Raw genomic sequence first — 19,208 nt, forward strand, 5'->3', positions numbered from 1 at the left:
CACAACACAGTTTATCTACCTTAAAAGACAGAAGGTTTGTGTCAACCCTGCCAAGATTGGAATCTGTGGTGCCACGCAGTCTAGGTATTTCTAACCTGACACTTTGAGATGACTAAGCCACCACCTCAAGCTAGAGTGCGTGCTTAATACATGAATCTTTAGGTTGTATACAGATAGTGATGCAGCATTACTTCTGAATCCACAATTCTCAAATACTTGATGTTTCCACGTATACAATCCCATGAATACGGTAGGTCTCTTTACAAGCACAAGGTGTTAATTTAAAGTTCTACAAATTCTGCAGCTTTGGGGAAAGCCTCATATTCTGATAGCTAAGTAGCTGAAATATTCTTCCAAGGGAAGCAGTGAAAGGCATTTGTAGCAACTGGACAAAGCAGTTGGAAAACCAACAGAGGGAACAGGAGGATGGAGAGTATATGATGGATCTTTTCAGCTGTTATTCCAACAATTCATTAGCAATTTATGAAGATAATAGGTATTGAGTGAGTCCTCTTTCTCTGCAGACATGTTTACAAAATGCCATTAAAACATTTTATGAATGTTCAGGGCCCAATCCCTCCCTGGTGTAACACTGTTAAAGTCAATGGAGTTACACCAGAGAGGAAAGTGGGCATCAGCATCTGTCTAGCTATGGCTTAGTTACTCTTAAATGCATTTCCTGGACATAACATTTATTATGTTCTTTCAATTCAGCAAAGAAAAATCATACAGCTATTTTTTATACAATTTGGAAGCACTTAATACAAAGTTACATGAATACACTGCATCATTATGGCCTATCTGTGGAAAAAATACTGAAATACTACCATAGGGCTGTTCAATACTAGTTTTGTCTTTCAACCTTTATCTTAATACTAGAAAATATATAAATCATTTGCATAACATTATGCAAAAGAAGGCACAGCCGGTTATACTTTACACAAGCACAATGCATAATATGCAGAAAAAAGGGATAAAAAAAGCTTCACATCCTTATTAGATACATTGTTGAAATCCATTAAGAAAAGTACTTCATCAACAACAGTGTTCAACACTTGAGAGCTATGATAAACAAAATTATAATTCACTTAATGCAAAACAGATTTTATATATATATAAAAACACAGTTTAAAAATGCTAACATAATAAAAGTAGATCCATGTAATGAAAAGTGCAAACCAAAGAAATGGAGGGTTTCACAATGTCCTTCTCATGACACAGGAAAAACTAACCCATGGGAATGAATGTATTAAAATCAGTTAATGAGTCCTTAACGTGATAAGACATCATCAGGATTTCTGAGCATTTGGAGAAAGCAGTACTGGAGAAGAGGCCCCATCCAAACTGGGGATTGGTACTGGTATGTGACCATTTAGCAGAGTTGGAAACTGCAAGAGCACAAAAGGTAAAATTCATTCATTATCTCAAAAGATTACTGCATATGCACTCAGCCCCAGCAACTGAACCCAGATGATTTTCCTTTCAAAGGCTGTAGTTCCTAAATGACAAGCTTTGATTCAAATAATAATGAGTAAAATGTATTAATGAAAGGATATTCTTTTTCTTAAATGTACAAGAAAATATAGCTAGCTAGTGCTACAAGACAACTGTCATCAGCTCACAAAATTGAGCAGTATGATGAAAGATTTGTTGATTGTTATGCATAAAGGAAGAATGTTCTGTAATCTTACAAGACATTAACACGTCTGTGTTTTTAAGGTATCTGAAAGAGATACGGAATGAAGATTCTTGCAAAAATGAAACTAAACTCAGGATACAGTTTCATCTGTGTGTGTCTGGGGGGGAATATATAAGCCTTCAAAATTATGTTGAAAAAGTGTATGTGTATTCAGTAGAATCCGTCAGCTGTCTACAAGGGACCCTTTGTCATGTGGCTAAGGGATATAAGTATTAAGCACGTCACATTTTCAAAGTGCTGTGCAAAGAATATTAACTAAGCTAATACACCAGTATACTCGTTGTACACCCTTGCACCCTGATTGCAGCTTATTTGCACTTAATGTGTATTGACTGGTATTTAAGATCTAAGACTAGCGAGGGAGCTAGGTAGGAAAGTAAGATAAGCCTGTTACATTATAAGCTCAGAATTAGTTTTTTAAAATGTGCTAAGGATTATATTAGACTATTTTATCGCCAGACTTAGTCCTGATTCTATGAGGCGTTACTTAAATGGGAGTGCTGAGCACCCTCAACACGCATTGATTTCAACAGGCGTTGAGGTTGCTGCACCTTAAAGGATTGGGCCCGAAATACTGAATGACCCAGTCCAAAACTGCCACTTTGTTAAAACTGAACAGCTACACCAAAATGGGGTGGGTGTGTAAAAAATATATATACTCTAATATCCTTACAGGACAGAGAGAGAGCAATCCTAATTGCCACTGTGTTCTACTACTAGCTCCAGGTTTTAGCTAAAGATTTTACTTTTTATCATTCAGTTTGAAATTTGAAAAGCACCAATCCATGTGATCAGCATTGGGCAGTAAGGGTCAGTGCACCATGCTGAAGGCTGTATCAAGTGTCAGTGCTGGTTTGTTTCCTGCAGGCTTTCTTTTTATATCAGCCAGCCAGCCACAAGAATCACCATCAGGCCCCTGGAAAATCTTTTACCTGTTTGATTTCAACTGATTACAGAAAAAAACCCTCCAGTTTCTTGTTTTTATACTGTGTGTTCTTCAAGAGGGATATGTAACCTAAAATGTCCTTTGTGTGGTTTCTAAGACTAACAAAAGAGAGATGCTTTGTATCATAATTGGCAGACTCACTAGGCAGGTGAGGTGCTGAGACTACTGATTATTATGGGGAAAGTGCTGTTTTTACTGTAACCTCATCCCCCTACCCTTTTGTCCAATTCTTCCACCTGTTGTGTTTTATGGATGAGATGGAGACTTAGATGGAGAGCTCTCTGGGGCAAAGACTGTCTTTTTTACACTTGTTTGTACAGTGCCTCGCACAAGGGGGCCCTGATCCTTGATTGAGTTCTCAGTGCTACTGTAGTACAGATAATAAATAATCAAAACCAAGAGAATGAAATAGTTTAACTGGGATCACTGAGCAGCTGAGATTTCAATGAAGTTTGGTTGCATTCCCTTGGGGCTTTATTTTAGGATAAAACCCAGTTATGTACAAGTCTCTCATTGCCCCAGTTATGCGGTAACTTTCAAACTAATGATGAAAATCTAAAGTGAGTTTAATTACATTCTAGTATTATTTCCACAGGAAGATCTTCCAATTAGGCCAAATTATGGAGGTAAACTGGATGAGGCAAAATTAACTGCAGATTTCAGTGGCTCTTTTCATTTTCTCCAAGGCTGAATGGGCACAATTCTCTCCCCACACACTGGGATGTGGGAGTTGCTTTAGCTGTGTATGTATTCCAGTGTTGTTCTAGTGAGGCACTTAATGGCCACTCAGTTTCAGAACGAAATATAAAGAGCACTTCATCCAGGAAGAGGCGTGTGCTGATCGCTCTCGCTCAACATGGAGTGCCACTCTCTGCCTTGGTATCTAACAGCCTTCTGCTAGGATGACTGTCCTGTCCCAAAGGCACGGTACGTTAACAGTGGAAGAAGCAGGGGTCCAACAAGAATGCTAAGACCCTCCTCTTTTCTCCCTTTTCACCCAACACGGTGTAGTCAGCACTCCATCCTGTTACCACCTAATCCAGTCCAGCTCTTAAGGGGTAGGTCTACACAGCCTACGGCAGCAAGCCTCCCAACCTGGGTCTGTAGAAGCCCTTTGAAGTCCACTCTCCCGCCTCAGCTTCACAGCTCAAGCTCCAGCCCAAGCCACACTTTCAAAACACTCTCTACACAGCTGTTTTTAGGATGCTAGTGAAAGCCCCACAAGCCCAGGTTTGTCAACCCAGGCAGGGAGGCTAGCTGCTGCAGGCGTGGTAGACATACCCAAGGAGGGCCTGTGAGATGACCCAGTATGAGCTGTTAGTCAGCGAGAACTACCAGATCTGTCTGTGTACAGTAGCCTCAGTAACAAAAAATCCCCTTAGCTCTTTAGGGCAGAGACTGTTCTTTCTTGTGTGTTTGTACAACACACAGTACAACTGGGACCCATCCTGATTGAGGCCTCTGGGCGCTGTGGCAATATGAATATTAATTAATTATAGCCAAGTCCTGCCTGTTCTCTACTATGGAAGATGCTACACACCTGGAAAAAAGAAATTGGGGCCTAGTCCTGCTTCTATTAAAGTGAAGAGCCCAGAAAAGGAAAGAGAGAGTCGATTAGCTTTAGGATGTATTACCCTCAGCCCCCACTGCTTTCAGGGTTTCCGCTTCCTGTTTCAGCAAGCAATGAATGTTCAGTTAACCCTCAATGGGAACAGAAACGTGTCCGCATGAGACCACCTTTTCCTTAGGGCATGCAGCCAGCTCTTTTTTTCTTGACTCCTAGATTTGTTCGCTAGAATTCTGAAGGGTGGGTTTGCCCTTGCAGGGACACATGTAGCATCCCTAGTCTGGGGAGAGTTTTACATGTGCAGGTGCGTCAGACAGGAGATCCCCAAGTGACCCTGTCTTGCCTAAGTCTGTTTTTTTATAGGGAAGAAAACTCCAACTCGGTGAGTTAGTTCCATTTCAGCTGCTGTTGCCACTTCCTATTTGGTTTGTAAAATAAAACTTTATGCACTACAGATTTGTCACCTGGGCCTTTTTTCTGAACCACATATTATTCAGATAAGGCCTTTTGGGTCCATCAGATGTGACAGAGCCAAATCCACTTTCACTTCCAGTTGTCACTGTAGGTTGTTCGATTCACGTGCAGTCTCATTACAGGACAAGTCTTGGATGCATCCATCTCAAATGTCTGGATGTTTCCAATCATGTGTGCAAAATAATAGCACAATACGAATAAATGAGTTTATATGAGGTGAAACAAAGAGCCCTAGGACTGTTGCATGTAAAGTCACATTATAACTGAAAGGAGTTCCTGTAACCCCAGTTTGGAGCTGGAGTATTTATGGTCATATCACTCCCAGCCCTTGTGACTCTGTATAATATGTATATTATATAAGCTGTATAATATGGCCGCCTTTCCGCCAGCATCTGAGTTCAGGGGCTGGGGTGTCTTTGTTCCCCAACTTCCACACACTGTGTCAGTGCTGGTCTGTCCCAGCACTTGTGGGATTTCATTCCAGGGCTTTTCCTTGCATTCTTTAGCTGCTCTATGACTCACCAGCTTTCTTCCTGCCAATTAGCTGATAAGTATTTTTTTTCCTGTGCCCTATTGAATCAGCTGATTGGCAACAGCTCCAGTTGGCCGGAGTGTGGAGGAGCTGATAGCCCCACCCTCTTTCCAATTTCTGGATGGACACTGGGGCTTTGGATGGCTTATATTCCACAGTGATTTATTCATGTCTTTACTGGGTTTTGTGTGGTGCTCTTCACTGTGCAATCCAATTTGCTCTCGAACATTTATTCTCACAACACCCTATGCTGCAGAGAAGTGCTGTTATCCCCATTTCACAGATGACAAACTCTGGCAAAGAGGGATTAAGTGACTTGTCCAAGGACACACATGAAATCTGTAGCAGAGCTGGGAACTGAGCCCAGATCTCCTGAGTAAAAGGCCCATGCATGACAGGCACCTTCACATAATAGAAGGATCAATTACTACCTTCTGTACAAGGCTAGGCCTTGGTTTCCATGATTTTTCCAAAGCCTTTTCCATTGCTTTCCCTCCCACCTTCAACAGCTGCAAGGCAGTCTCTTTATTCTGCAGTCTCCTTCAGTGGCTTTCTTTGGTGCACGTACTGAAAAGACAGCAGGGTAACATCAGTACGTGCATCAAAGAAAGCCACCTTTAGAAATGAAATGTGTCCACAAGAAAAACCTACCTGGAACAAGGTGTTTGGTCCTTGCAGCCTGGCAGGACTCAAAGGAGCTACAGGACTAAGGCTGCTCCAAAAGTGAATGCTAGACAGCAGTGGACTTGGGGTCAACAGTAATCCATTTGGGGTCTGGAAGACAAAAATACCAAATGTGTGCCTTGAGGCAGAAGACAATATAGGTTGGACTGTTACAGCTCCATCAACATTTTGCAATGTTCTGAGGTCCCCTCCTCCCCCCCAATCTACTGACCCTTTCAGAACAGTAATTTAATATCCCATGCTATAAAATGATCTCCTTTTCAAAGTGATTTTATTGCCATTCAGGTTTAAGAAGATTCAAATCAGAGCCACATGATTTGATGCATATCAGTGTATCAGTGTTACAATACCATACATACCTCATTTTAGACACTGCCTATAAATGTAAAACTCTAAGCTCTGTCAGAATAATGTCTGGTTTTTTTGTAGACTAACAATTACTCGCCCTGGCTAGATCTTTTGGACTATTAACCCAATAGTGTTTGGAGTCAAATGATCCACAGCTAGGCTTTGAAGCTCACTCCCCTAGCTGGCGCTTCTCTTTCACTCTGTTTGAAAGAAGGCTTAACAAAGTGGCATTGTACTGGTTTCTGCAGTGAAGGGTGGGTTTACAACCAGAGTGACAGCTAAGGCTCCAGAGAATGCAACTAATTCTGTGCTAAGAATCTAAATCCACAGAACTAAGAATCTGTGGATTTTCTGTGCTCACAGATTGCTACTTGCAGGGTGATGACTCGGGTACAGAGCTGTGAGTTTTCTCATAGTGTTTTCAAAGTGGAATTGCAGGCTGGACACAGTAAAAAAGCATCTGGCAAGCAAATTTCTGCGTTTAAAGAAAAAGAGTCTAAAATCACATGCGCCATTCTGTATCCAAAATAACTTCTAGAATTCCGAATAAGAAAGTGACACAAGTGCTGTGATAAGCTTTGAACACAAGGGTTTGAAATACCTGAGCTAATCTTTCTCAAACCCCAGGCCCCATATTAGCAAATCACCCCTTTTCAGGAACGGATTTAAGCACGTGCTTAATCTCATTGACTTTAATGGAACATGAGCACATGCTTAAAATTGAGCCTGCGCTTTGCTGAACAGAAAAATGTTTTGCTGAATGGGGGGCTGGCTGTATTTAAAACCTTTGGGGGAAGGAGAAGTATCTCATGACTCCTTGGGGGGGAATTAATGTTCCCCCAGTCAGTCAACTCACATAATCCTACGTGTCTCATACTGCTGTGGCTGAGCTCCTGCTCTCTATTCGCCTCCTCTATGGCCAAGGGTATACACTTTGCCCCCATAAAGGGTCTCATTTGAGTTTGTTCAAACTGTTTACTGTCACATCTGTCTTTGCATGTGCACGAGCACACATTATGTTGCTCAGACACCACAGTTAATGGCACAGTGAAGACTAGACATATAGAGACGAGAAGTTAAGGAATTTTAAAATCCAAATGATGATCTATTCGTATTGTGAAGATACCTAAGGGGCCTGTGAGGATTAGAGCTCCATTGAGCCAGGTGCTGTACAAATCCACAGGAAGACTCACACCTGCCCTGACATACCTGCAATCGAATTCGAAACAAGAGGTTAGTTTAGCAAACAGAAGCTGGGAAGGGTAGAGTGGGGCAGGAGATAACCATAATAAGATCACACCGTGACCTAGGCTAGCAATGCACACAACCTGAGAGCCGCAACCTATTGCAAAGGTGGGTCTTTAAAAAACAAAAAAGTCTAATTTCTATTCAGTGGCTGATTTCTCACATGAAGTGGAGCTTGTGGAAAGACTTTGAAGGAGCAGGTAGTGGCCTTACAGGTCACGCAGAGCAGGTGCTCCATGCATAAGGGTTAGCATGGAGGAAAGCACAGAGATGTTTGTGGGAGAAACGGACAAATGGAAGTTGAAGGCCAGCGTCATTGGCAGACCAAGGGGGCTACATAAGAGAGAAAGGCGGATGAGATGGGAGTGGCAAACTTGTGAAGGGGCTTGAAAGGAGATGGATGGCAAGACGCCTGACTTTGGATGCAATGTAAAACTGGGAATCAAAACCGAGGTGATCTTAGCAGCTGTGTGTGTCTGAATTGGAGAGGGGTGTTGGGAGGGCCAAAGTGGGAGGAGAGTCTAGTGCTTGTGTTGTGAAGTAAAGGGAGGGGCCTGAGTAAGAACTGTAACAGTGTGAACAAAGGAGAGGTCAGGTTTTGGAAATGTTATGGAGGAAGCAGCCTGGATGGATTTGGACACAGCCTGGATGGGTCAGGCCAGGAAATGGAAAGAGTCAAAGATGACCCCCAATTATGGTGCTTGCACGCCAGTGAGAATCTCAGTAGTGATGTCAAGAAGGACAAAGTAGATGAGGGAGTGGGAAGGCGATGAGGGGTGGAGACAGAAGTTCAATTTTGGCCATGTTAAGTTTAAGCTTATGTCAAGACATCTAGGATGAGATGTCGGAGAGAGAGGCTCATGTGCAGGATTGGTGGGAGGGAGGCAGACAGGTGGGTAAAGAGTTGGAAGGTAGAGTTACCAGTCATTGTAGATGTAAAAATGGTAGCTTATGCTGTGTGAGCAGATGAGACCACCCAAGGGAAAGGCTGTAAATCAAGATGAGATGGGGCAAAGGATGGAACCCTGCAGAACCCATAAACAGTGGGTGTAGGGAGGACAATGACCCACTAAAAGAGATGATAAAAGAATGGCCAGAAATGCAGGTGGAGAACCATGCGAGAGCTTCATGATGAAAACAAGGGTGGGCAAGATTTAGAGGAGAGTCTGATCGATGGCTTCCAACGCAGCAGGGAAGTCAAGGAGCAGGAATACACAGTGGAGAGAGGGAGATCTGGCCCTGGGAAGAGTAGTTTCAGCAGAGCAAAGCAGAGGAACTTGGAGGACAGGATTGTAGGTGACCAATACATTTAGAGGTGAAGGAAAAAAGGAGTTGAGGGTTGCCACTGGATAGACAAGTGGGGACAATGGTTTTTTTTGAAGACAGGGATACCAGAGCAATCGAGTCCTGTGAGGAAGGAAAGCAGGTGAGAGTGAAATATTGAGAACAGTGAGGAAGAGGAAGAGAAAAAGGATGGAGTGATTGGATGGAAAGGTGCTAGAGGAAAAGAGCAGGCAAGAAACCCCAGGGTTGGTAACAGGAGAGCAGGTTAAAGAAATGGAGTAAGCCACACTGGATCTTACTAATAGCAGGTTGCTAGGTGCTGTTGCTACTAGCACGGATCCAACAGTGTTGACAAGGCCAAAATGTACATGGACGCGCCCTCTCTCAAGGATGCAGTAGCCTCCAAAGCCACTATGCTCTCCCTCACAGCCACATATTTGCCAACTCCCTCCCCTCCCCCATGCTGATTTCCTCCCCTCATCCCAAGTAGCACGCGGAAAGCCCTTGTGGAGTAGGCTGTGCAGAATGTAAGGGGTCCGGGCTCACCAAGCATGCCCCCCAAATCCTGCACTCCCATCTCCCCATGCAACACCACGCCAGCCTCACTGTGCCCACGGCCCTTATGTCTATGGGGAAGGGGGCAGCAGGGTTTGCCCCTTAAAAGTAACTCTGTCCACTCTCAAACTAAACATTTCTATCTTTGTAAGAACAGCTAATAATCATGTACAGGTTGGGTTGTTTCAGATGCCAGCGTGAGTGGTGCTGTTCCCAGGCTGTGTTACTATCTGATAGCCATCCTCCTGGAGTGTATCCATGGGAATTCAAGAGATATGGCAAACCATGTAATTGAACTAGATCAGGATAAATGGTTGGAGATCTATGTAAGTTAAAGGCCATTGACTTGAAACCAACCATCTCTGCAGCCGGAACCAATACAGTTCAGCGAAGTACACAGTATTACGCAGGCTGAGCTAGCTGTGAGGTCTTGGGACACTGTTCTGAATAAACCCCACATCTGCTTTTACTTCTTCCCAGAGAACCGTCTTAAAAAAGTATATTAGCAGCTCTCATGATCCAGATGACTATGAATACTCAATGACCCAACAGCTTTTTGAGAAGGTTCTTTGGGAAGAAATAAAGAGCAAAAGGCAGGAGGAGGGGCTTATTCAGAATTGTGTCCCGCGGTCTGATCCCTAATAATGGATGCAGAGAGACCTATTTCTCTGAAGTACCCCTGAAGAAGAGCTAGTACTTAAAGAGAGATTTGAAACTGAGTTGTAAACCAGTCAGGTCAATCAATACCGTAAGGTGACTGACAATAGTACTAAGGTAAAGCCCACACCCTCAGAAGATCAGCGCACTAGAGTTGTCACTTTCAGCTGGAGCCAGTAGCTAGCCACAGTAAGGCTCGAATTTGGTTAATATTTAACACAAGAAATGCAGGCTGCATTCCAGTCTTCGTATCACGGAGGCCATCAGACAGCAGTGAAACCACAGGAGGAATTTAGGGTGTAAACAACAGAACAGAGTGCTCTCAGTCGCAGGAGCACTGCTTTAAAAAAATATTTCAAATTAATGTTATTTATTGCACAAACAGCACTACAGTGAGGAAGAGCAGAGCTCCCACCTTCGCCCCAAAAGAAGCAAAGTTAGTGTAACCGTTACTTGCACAGTGCATGTCGCATCACGATAGCTGACCCCTACAGAAATTACCCCTTTAGCTCACGTGCTGTAAGGTTTGTAACCATGTTGCTAAAGGTTCCGGCCCTGCAGATGACGTATGTGAAGGGAGGGGCTGTTGTGTACACACTCATTTAATATGTTAAGGATCAGTATATTGTAGAAGTTACAAACTCTGAAGCGGATGCCTCAAGAAAACAGACATAAATCAGCTTTCCCCATTTTCCAGAGAAAGGCAACGGTGCTAGCAAAAACAAAAAGATAAATAATCTGCAGAACAAGCGATGGAACTGGGCAAAATACTCAAATTTTGTTGTAATTTAAGCATTCCTGTTTTCAAATTCATTAAATGAAAATCCAAAAAAACTCTACCAAAAAATTGTACCGATTCCTTTTTGCCCTTAAGAGCAAAATTTCCTAATATCTCCACGTCGCTTTTTTTCTTTTCGAAGTTGAGTTGGTCCTGTTTGGTTACAAAAGTCATAAGGTCTTAGTTTTGGTTCTCTGATTGGCTGAGCGTTTTATTTATGTGCTCAAGAATAGTTGTTGGAAGCCATTTTGAATCATTTTCTCAGAGGGAGTGGCTGCATTTTGTGAGCTGTTGCTGAACCATTCAAATGCCCTGCATGACTTCTAAAGTTGGGAACAGAGGGCATATATCCTTGACTGCGTCTGGTCCCTAAGTGTCTCTGAGATCAGAATCTGGTATATAAAATGTAGTCAGATGTATAGCACTTGCCGTTCCCAAGTAAAATGAGATGAATTGCAGTGTGCCAACCTAAACTCTAGATCTCATTACTTTCTGTTATAACTTTACTGTTACCTAAATATGGTTGATGTATTTTGTATTTTATTATGTGCTCAATTATGTCAAACTTCTTAAAGATGTAGGATGCTTTTTAAACAAGCCTAAAACCAATTGTTAATTCACAGGAAACAGCTACCGTGCTCCAGTGATGCTGCCAAATATCTGGAGAGCAAATGGCCCCAAAGAGCACACCATGTCTCTCACAGATGCATTCAGTCTCTTACGTGATAGGACATGCTGTTAAGGAAGATATGCGGAACGGTGGAATAAACAGATGGAGACTGAATCACTGATATGTTTGGTAATGGACTACAGTCAGTATCAGTCAAGAAGAGGCCCACAGTCAACTACAAAACAAACCAGGCTCTTTCTAATTTGTCCTTTTTGAAAATCTTGGGCGTTATACACTATTTTATAGATAACAGGGAAGTGAAGTATCCAAAGAAATGGTGAATGAATGGACCAACAAGGAAACAAATCAAAATGTCTGCACTGATTCTGGGTGTGGTATTAGATTAAAGTAGACTTGCAACGGACCTTGCTTTCAATCTGTCCCATGCTGGACCTGGTATGATTTATTTGTCCCTTTTTGTGCCCTGAAAGTAAAACACTTACCATGGTTATCATCACAGCTAGATCCTCTGCATGCTAGTCATTGCATCTCAGTTCGGGCTTGCCACACTCCAGTTCTTCCTGCTAACTGTACTTTACACTTGGAGTTTTTATGATGTGCACAAGTGACAGGTAGAGACAAACAAGCTAATATTCATTTGAGACCCAACCTTAAATCGTTCCCTTGTGCCCAAGTACTGCAGGGCTCTAATAAAAGGAAGGCATAATATCTGGTGAATTCAGGATAAGGCTTAAATCATAACCCTAGATTTCCTTGCTTTTGTGAGTAAGTTAGCCACCCTGCCATTTGTTGTTTTATTTTTTGTTATATATTCAATAAATTTCACTTAATATTGATTGCATGAACTTTTATTCCTATAGTCTCCCTTTGTGCATATTTTTACAAATCAATTTCCTCTCTAATTTTACTGTGGTGCAGTCGGACACAAATTACTTAGCATGATGCAAGCACTAAATCATCTGCTTCTTGCTGACTTTCCTCTTGTCCTTTGAATTACTAGGTTTGTCCAATGACATTATTTTTAGTGAACTCCACCTTCAGGACAACTATTGTTCAACACTGAGACTCCTAGAATTATGTAATTAGTTAACATCCACTTTACAGTGAACAGAAACAAATGGGTATTTCTTAGGCTCATGCAGAAAGGAGACTGCAGCAAATGCTTTATGAACTGTAAGGCCTTTTGAAATTGGCTTAAGAGCCCTTTCTTAGAAACCAATTAATTTGATCTGCTTTGAAAGCTAATGAAAATGTCACACTTTACAAATGGGTGCAGCAAGTGGTACTAAAAAATCAGCCAAGCATCCCATGACATACACATCTACATTTTGACCGAGTAACTACATGTATTTGTTTCTTGGCCTTTTCCTCCTTGTTCTGCATACCTGGAAACTGGTTTTAAACGATAGCTGATTGATGTTAACAGCTGCCCCAAGTGAATGTCTCATTATCCTTCCACCCACTCTGTGAATTGTAATTACTTTTCTCCACATTACTAAGAGAGCGCTGGGCGTGTGTGCAAGAAAGGACTGTACTTTCCACATTTTATATAGGCATCTCCGACACGTTTTTTCCACATGGACTCTTTTCAGTGTGAAAGACATATGCACATAAAACTGACCCTTCATTTAGTCTTGACCAAATTAGAACCTATTTGTCCTAAACAAGAGTATATTAGATAGACATTTCTTACCTGTGCAGTAAAGAAAGCTGGAGTCAGGGATCCCGAAGGAAGTGCTGGGCTGTTGAGGGCGATGGAACCAATATCAGTGCTGGAAAGAACCATGGGCGGTGCTGAGATTTCCAAGCCTTTGGGTTTTTTAGCCTTTGGGGGAAGAGATGGAAATTTTGTCTTGGAACCTGAAGAGAGGTTCAGAGGCTCAAGAGAATCTGAGTCATGGCAACTGGACTCAAGAAAGAGGTTCCTGTGATCTGAAGGGAGGGGTGAGTGAGGAGACAGAGATGGGGACCGTGATGAAGACGGAGAAGTAGTAGATGAAATGCTGGCTGTGGTAGGCAACATTAAAGAAGATATTTTAGCTGACACTGAAGAGGCGAGAAAAGCAGAGCCAGCTGCTGCTTCGGACGTCGATGGCAATGACACAATGGGCCTCATCACTTGCTTGTCTGTTTTGTTTGTCACAAATCTTATAACAGTCCTGACTTCTTCCACTGGTATGTTTCCCTCCGACTTCTCCTCCAGTTTTTCTGTTTTAATTGGCTTGTGAGTGTCTGGCTGGTTCTGCAGGGAGTTGATGGTGAAAGAAGAGTACAGACCAGAATGGATATATTCATTACGGCTTGTGCTTTTCAGAGCTGACACATTGTGCTTGTGCTGGTCTCTGCCCTCGGAAAGCATCTTACACTCACTGTCCTGCAGCAAGAGGTTCTCTCTGCTGATTTCCACGGCATGAGGATCCATTTTCAAAATCTCAGGAAAGGAGACAAACTTATACACAAACTTCTGTCCAATCACTTTCTTGATGATGTTCTGTGAATACAAAACCACATGCTAACAAGGTTAGTGATCTGGACACACTGAGTGTATTATTATTGTTTTCTATTTGTATTATAATGCCTATGGGCTGTAGTTATGAACCAGGACCCCACTGTGCTAGTGTAACGCCGACAGACCCATGTTGTGGGCGGGCGAGATTGAACCAACAACTTGCTGTTAGCTAAGGCTGTAGAGCAGACTCATAATCTCTCTCTAAGTGGTCTCAGTGCCACTAGATGGGACAGAACACCATACCTAGGAGGTGTGTGGGTTACACTAGGCGCTGTACAAGCACAGAACAAAACACAGTCCCTCCCCAAAGAGCTTACGGTCCCAGTATAAGACGAGACAACAGATATATCTAGACATATGGAGTACAAATAAATAATGAAACAATATTGGTCAGCATGGCAGGCAGTGGTCGCTTACATGGTTTCACATATATAGGCTGACATTGCTCTTTGCTCATAGTCAGACAGGCATTTCAGTGAGTTTTCAAACTCTTCCTCTCCTTGGGCCTGACTCCATCCACCTACCTAAACATTTATGTTACACGCCTCCTCATCACATCTAACCAAATTGCCATCTCTACAATATACAGGCCGCGACATGAATTAATCACCTCTCTCTTCCCCTGAAGCAGCTCAGGAATATTTTCTTTACAATGGAAAAAGAGCATTCTTAGCACCTTGGAGGTCTGAACTCCTTCGCCTTTAGATGGGCTATCACACTGCAGGAAACTCAGCTATAGCTCTTGCAAACCCTAGATCCATTATCCTTAAAGGTTAAGCTTTCCTTTCCAATGTTTGCAAATTATAAAACAAATGTAAGCAGAGTCTGAATGAGCTCTCCCCTGACATCTAGTGGTGAGCTGTGGAAAAAGACTTCAGAAGCTGATCTCGTTTGCATGGACACACCCACCCTGCCTAGGTGCTCAGCATGATGGGATTGCTTGCCCAAATGATCACTTGTGGCTGGTGTTGGATCCCCTGTCTCCTTGTTATTGGGGCAGGAATAATAAAGCGTTGTTATCCTTGTTGTGTGAACCAAGGGCAGCAGAACTGTACCTGGCATACCCCAATGGAGGGACTCACCCTCAACTAAATGGCACTCGCTAGGCAGGGGACATGGGTTCCAAAGCCCAATGAGTTGAGAGGGGTGTGGGTTTTGTTTAAGGGTCCTTGATACCATTTGATCCTTCCTCTTGCCATTTAGACTCAACTGGGAGTCTTGTTATACGCTACAGAGCTGATTGCTGATAACTAGGTTTAAGTATTAGACCTACTTTGGGACAGTGTCTCTATTACCAGAGACTGCCCAATGTGTACCAGCAGTGAGGTTCCCCCACTAACAGCTGAAATCACTGAGAGCTGCGTTAAGTGGGGGGGGGCCCTGAAGATATCTTGGTGATGGCCAGCCGGGCAGCTGATGGACAGGCATGGCCAGCAGAGAGGCTGGTGGAGAGGGCCAGAGCAGAGTCCTGCAGAGGCATGGCAATCGGCCATTGGTGCGACGAGCAGGTGCCCAAGCAGTGGCGCGTGTAAGGTGCCTCCTTACCCTCCCCCCTTCACACAGAATGGGAAGTGAACTCTGCAGATGAACCTCTAAACTCTGGGGTTGTACTGGCCAAGGACAGCAACTGAGAGTGGGGTACAGAGAAGGGATGGGCACATTAAAGGAGCTTTTGGGTTGCTGGACTTAAGACCCTGAGGAGAAAAGGACACTGCCCAACTTACTTGGTGGTGGGTCTATTACTCATGGTTTGTGTTTATGAACCTTAATTGCGGTGTTTTCCCAAATTAATGCTGAATTACTTCCCTCCTTTTATTAAAAGTTTTTGCTACACTCAGATTCTGTGCTTGCGACAGGGGAAGTATTGCCTCTTAGAGGTGCCCGGGGGTGGTGTGTAATTATCCCAGGTCAACAGGTCGGGGGCTCCAGCCAGTTTTGTGTTGTATTGTTGAAAAGGAACCCCTAGATACAGAACCCAGCCCTTGTTGCTGTTAGCTCCACCTGGCAGAAGGGTTACTCAAAAACCCATGTTCAAATTAGGGGTAGCTCATTAAACCTCTATGCCTGCATACATGTGCTAGTACGCAGGCTTAGCCTCTACAGTCTTGTGCTACCACTTGACAATGATCACACGCCCTGCAGCAGTCATGAGCTAAATTTGTGATAAATGCAAATGTTTGCACAGTCTTTGATGTCACAAACAAGGAATTACCACCTCAGCTCAGGGGTGAGTACAGTCAGTACAGAAATCTTTTACTCAGACACAAAAAATAAAAGAAACAGAAAAAAATCCCAGCTATGTAAATTGTTGTTAGTACAACTGTTTGCTTTTCTTCATATTTGCCCTAATGAAAGAATTTACTGGCCCAATCACTTTAATGTCTCTGGGGGTTTGACTTTAATGGGATTTGGATCGAGCCCTAGATCCCAGAGCACTGATGTGCTTTATATCAGAGGGGTAGCCATATTAGTTTGTGCATCTGAAGAAGTGGGTTTTTTACCCATGAAAGCTTATGCCTAAATAAATCGGTTAGTCTTTAAGGTGCCACCAAACTCCTTGTTGGTTTTGATGTGCTTTTGCCCCTCTTATACAACATTTTAGACCTACCAGGTCCTTGTATGAGCTCATATGCAGTTACATTATGGTACCAGATAACTTGAGCCCATGAAAACGAAGAGAGCAGTGTGGGGGGGGAGGCAAAAAAACCTAACCGGCTTCAAAACTAAGTGTGGTTCATTTCTGGAGGGGATGAGGAGACTGCCTACAATGGCATGTAGGCAATCTGCGACTGCTAGTAGCAAATATCTCCAGCGGCTGGTGATGGGACACTAGATGGGAAGGGCTCTAAGTTACTAAAGAGAATTTTTTCCCAGGTGTCTGGCTGGTGGGCCTTGCCCACATGCTCAGGGTCTAACTGATCGCCATATTTGGGGATCAGGATGGCATTTTCCCCCAGGTCAGCTTGGCAGAGACACTGGGGGTTTTTCACCTTTCTCTAACACAGGAGTGGGTGGGTGCAGGGGCGTCCTTAGGCATACGCAGCTGCGTTGGGCACCATGAAATTTGGGGCACCAAATTGCCCCAAGTTTCATGGTGCCTTAGGCAGCTGCGTGCTGCATACAGGGCAGCACCAGCCCCAGTGACCAGCCCTATCCCTTGGCCAGCCCTGCCGTGGGTTGCGCCCACTGCAAGGGGCAGGGCTGTCCCTAGGGGGGTGTGGGGCCCCAGACAACTCCCTCCGTCCCACCTCTTACCCTTCCCCCCTGTTCTGCCCCTGGCCCGCCCCATTCCACCTCTTCCCCCAGCAACCCCGCACTCACCGGCAGCAGCGGGAAGCGGAGCAACCTGGCCCCAGCCCGCTCCACTCCACCAGCTCCCAGCTGCGTCGCTCCGCTTCCCGCCACAGGTGAGTGTGGGGAGGTTGGGGAAATGATCGCCCCCCCTGCACTCACCAGCAGCGGGAAACAGAGTGATACAGCCCCAGCCCGCTCCACTTCCGTTGCCCCAGCCTGAGCCATGTTGCTTGGATTGGGGAAAGGACGCCCCCTGCTCTCACCAGGAGTGGGAAGTGGAGCACCGCGGCTGGGAGCTGACGGAGTAGAGCTGGCTGGGGCTGGGCTGCTCTGCTTCCCGCCGCTGCCGGTGAGTGCGGGGGGGAATCCCTTCCCCCAAGACACATGGCTGGGGCTGGGGTGAGGGAAGTGGAGTGGGCTGCTCCTGGCCCCCTGCTAATCCCCTGGGCCACTCTGGGCCTGTGGGGCCCACAAAAGTGCCCCCCCACAGCTCCTGCCTCCCAGACCCTGTGGGGGGGAGGCCTGGAGCCCCACACAGGCCCTCACCCCCCATGGGGGGCCTGCATAGGGCACCCAAATGGCTAGGGACAACCCTGGGTGGATGAGGTTCTGTGGCCTGCAATGTGCAGGTGGTCAGACTAAATGATCATGATGGTTCCTTCTAGCCTTAAAGTCGATGAGTTTATGAGACCTCCATATCAAGGAAGAAGAGGGGGCTGAGGCAGTTTTTCAGAAGTGAGTTTTTGTTTTCTTGAGGTCCATGGGTCTGTGACGAAGGATTCTCCCTTTAAAAACCTTTCTGAGGAATACCCCTCTCTCTGGTGCACAGCTGTTTCTTATAAGGTAAAACTCTGCTCTGTGGTAAGTAAGGTTGAATGTGAACTTACATTATTCCTGTAAACTTAATTTCTTTTTCAGCCAACCATAAATAGCTATTCCAAGACTTGGCAAACAAAGTCTAAGATCACTGTTCTCTTTCATTAACTATTTGTTTTATTGGTTTAAAAAAGAAATTCAGCCTTAATTCCTATGTATGTATCTAGATTCTTACATGGCTTCTATCACTGTCTGCTCTGAAAGCCACACATACATTAGTGGATTTATCCTCACCAAATCCCTGTGAAGTAGGGAACTGTTGTTATCCCTGCTTTACAAATGGGGAGATACACACAGAGCAAAAGTGACTTGGCCAAGTTCACAGAAGGAATCTCCAGAGCTGGAAATTAAATCCAAATCTCCTAATGTACTCCTTTAACTGCAAGCCCATGCTTCCTCCCATCTGAGTTGTATGTGTATTTGTCTACATAGATGGAAAATGATTACACAAAGACTATTTTTATAGTTCAGGAGATATTTAGAATCTAAATGCATGTGTGTGTTGATTCTCCTGGCTTCGTTTTAGGACTTGGTTTATGGTTTTGTCTGCTCTGATGTAGCTGAAACATTGTTCTCTGTTTTACTTTACCCTGACTCAGTTTTACACCTCATACTAAATTTTTGAATTACTTAAAAAAATATAAAACTCAAGACTATTCCCAGAATAGAACTACTGTTTTTTTCCCCAACATTTTAATTTAAAAACATCTACTTTTGGCTCCTGAGGGTTTGCTGGATCTAATATTGGCAATGGATGTTGTGCTTGGAAATTGACTCCTAGAGTAAAAGATTAAATAAAGTTAAGAGAGGCACTTTACAGTGGAGCAAGCTTGAAACAGGGAAACACTTCTCTAAAAAGCCACTGAATTGGCTGGTGATTTTATGCTTCTTTTGCTATTATTCAAGATAGAATTGTTTTCATATAGGGCCCTCTCAGTGCAGCTTTCTCATCTGCATGAGCCTGCGGTGAATTCCTAATAATTAATGATGGGCAGAGCTTAAAAGGTTGAGTTCACATACTCCTCAAACATTTTGGATGCTGCTCTGAAATGCTGACCCTAAAAACCCACCATCATAATGTCAGGGAAAATAAGAATGCAAATTAATTAGCCATTTCTGAAACACCATT

The 19,208-nt window shown here is 43.9% G+C and overlaps 1 protein-coding gene across 3 annotated transcripts in view; it reads right to left on the reverse strand.

Annotated features, from left to right (window-relative positions):
- Positions 1-671: 671 nt before the first annotated feature.
- Positions 672-19,208, reverse strand: part of ELK3 (ETS transcription factor ELK3) — a 59,045-nt gene continuing 40,508 nt past the window's right edge. For all 3 annotated transcript variants that reach the window (XM_027831347.3, XM_007069222.4, XM_043545753.1), the window contains 3 exons: positions 13,094-13,891; positions 5,870-5,992; positions 672-1,388 (listed from right to left, as the gene is read on the reverse strand). In XM_027831347.3, coding sequence (XP_027687148.1) covers positions 1,290-1,388; positions 5,870-5,992; positions 13,094-13,891 — 1,020 coding nt within the window. In that variant the 3' untranslated portion in view covers positions 672-1,289. The remainder of the gene's footprint in view (positions 1,389-5,869; positions 5,993-13,093; positions 13,892-19,208) is intronic.

Source organism: Chelonia mydas, chromosome 1 (assembly GCF_015237465.2).
Source record: "Chelonia mydas isolate rCheMyd1 chromosome 1, rCheMyd1.pri.v2, whole genome shotgun sequence".
NCBI classification, from domain to species: Eukaryota; Metazoa; Chordata; order Testudines; family Cheloniidae; genus Chelonia; species Chelonia mydas.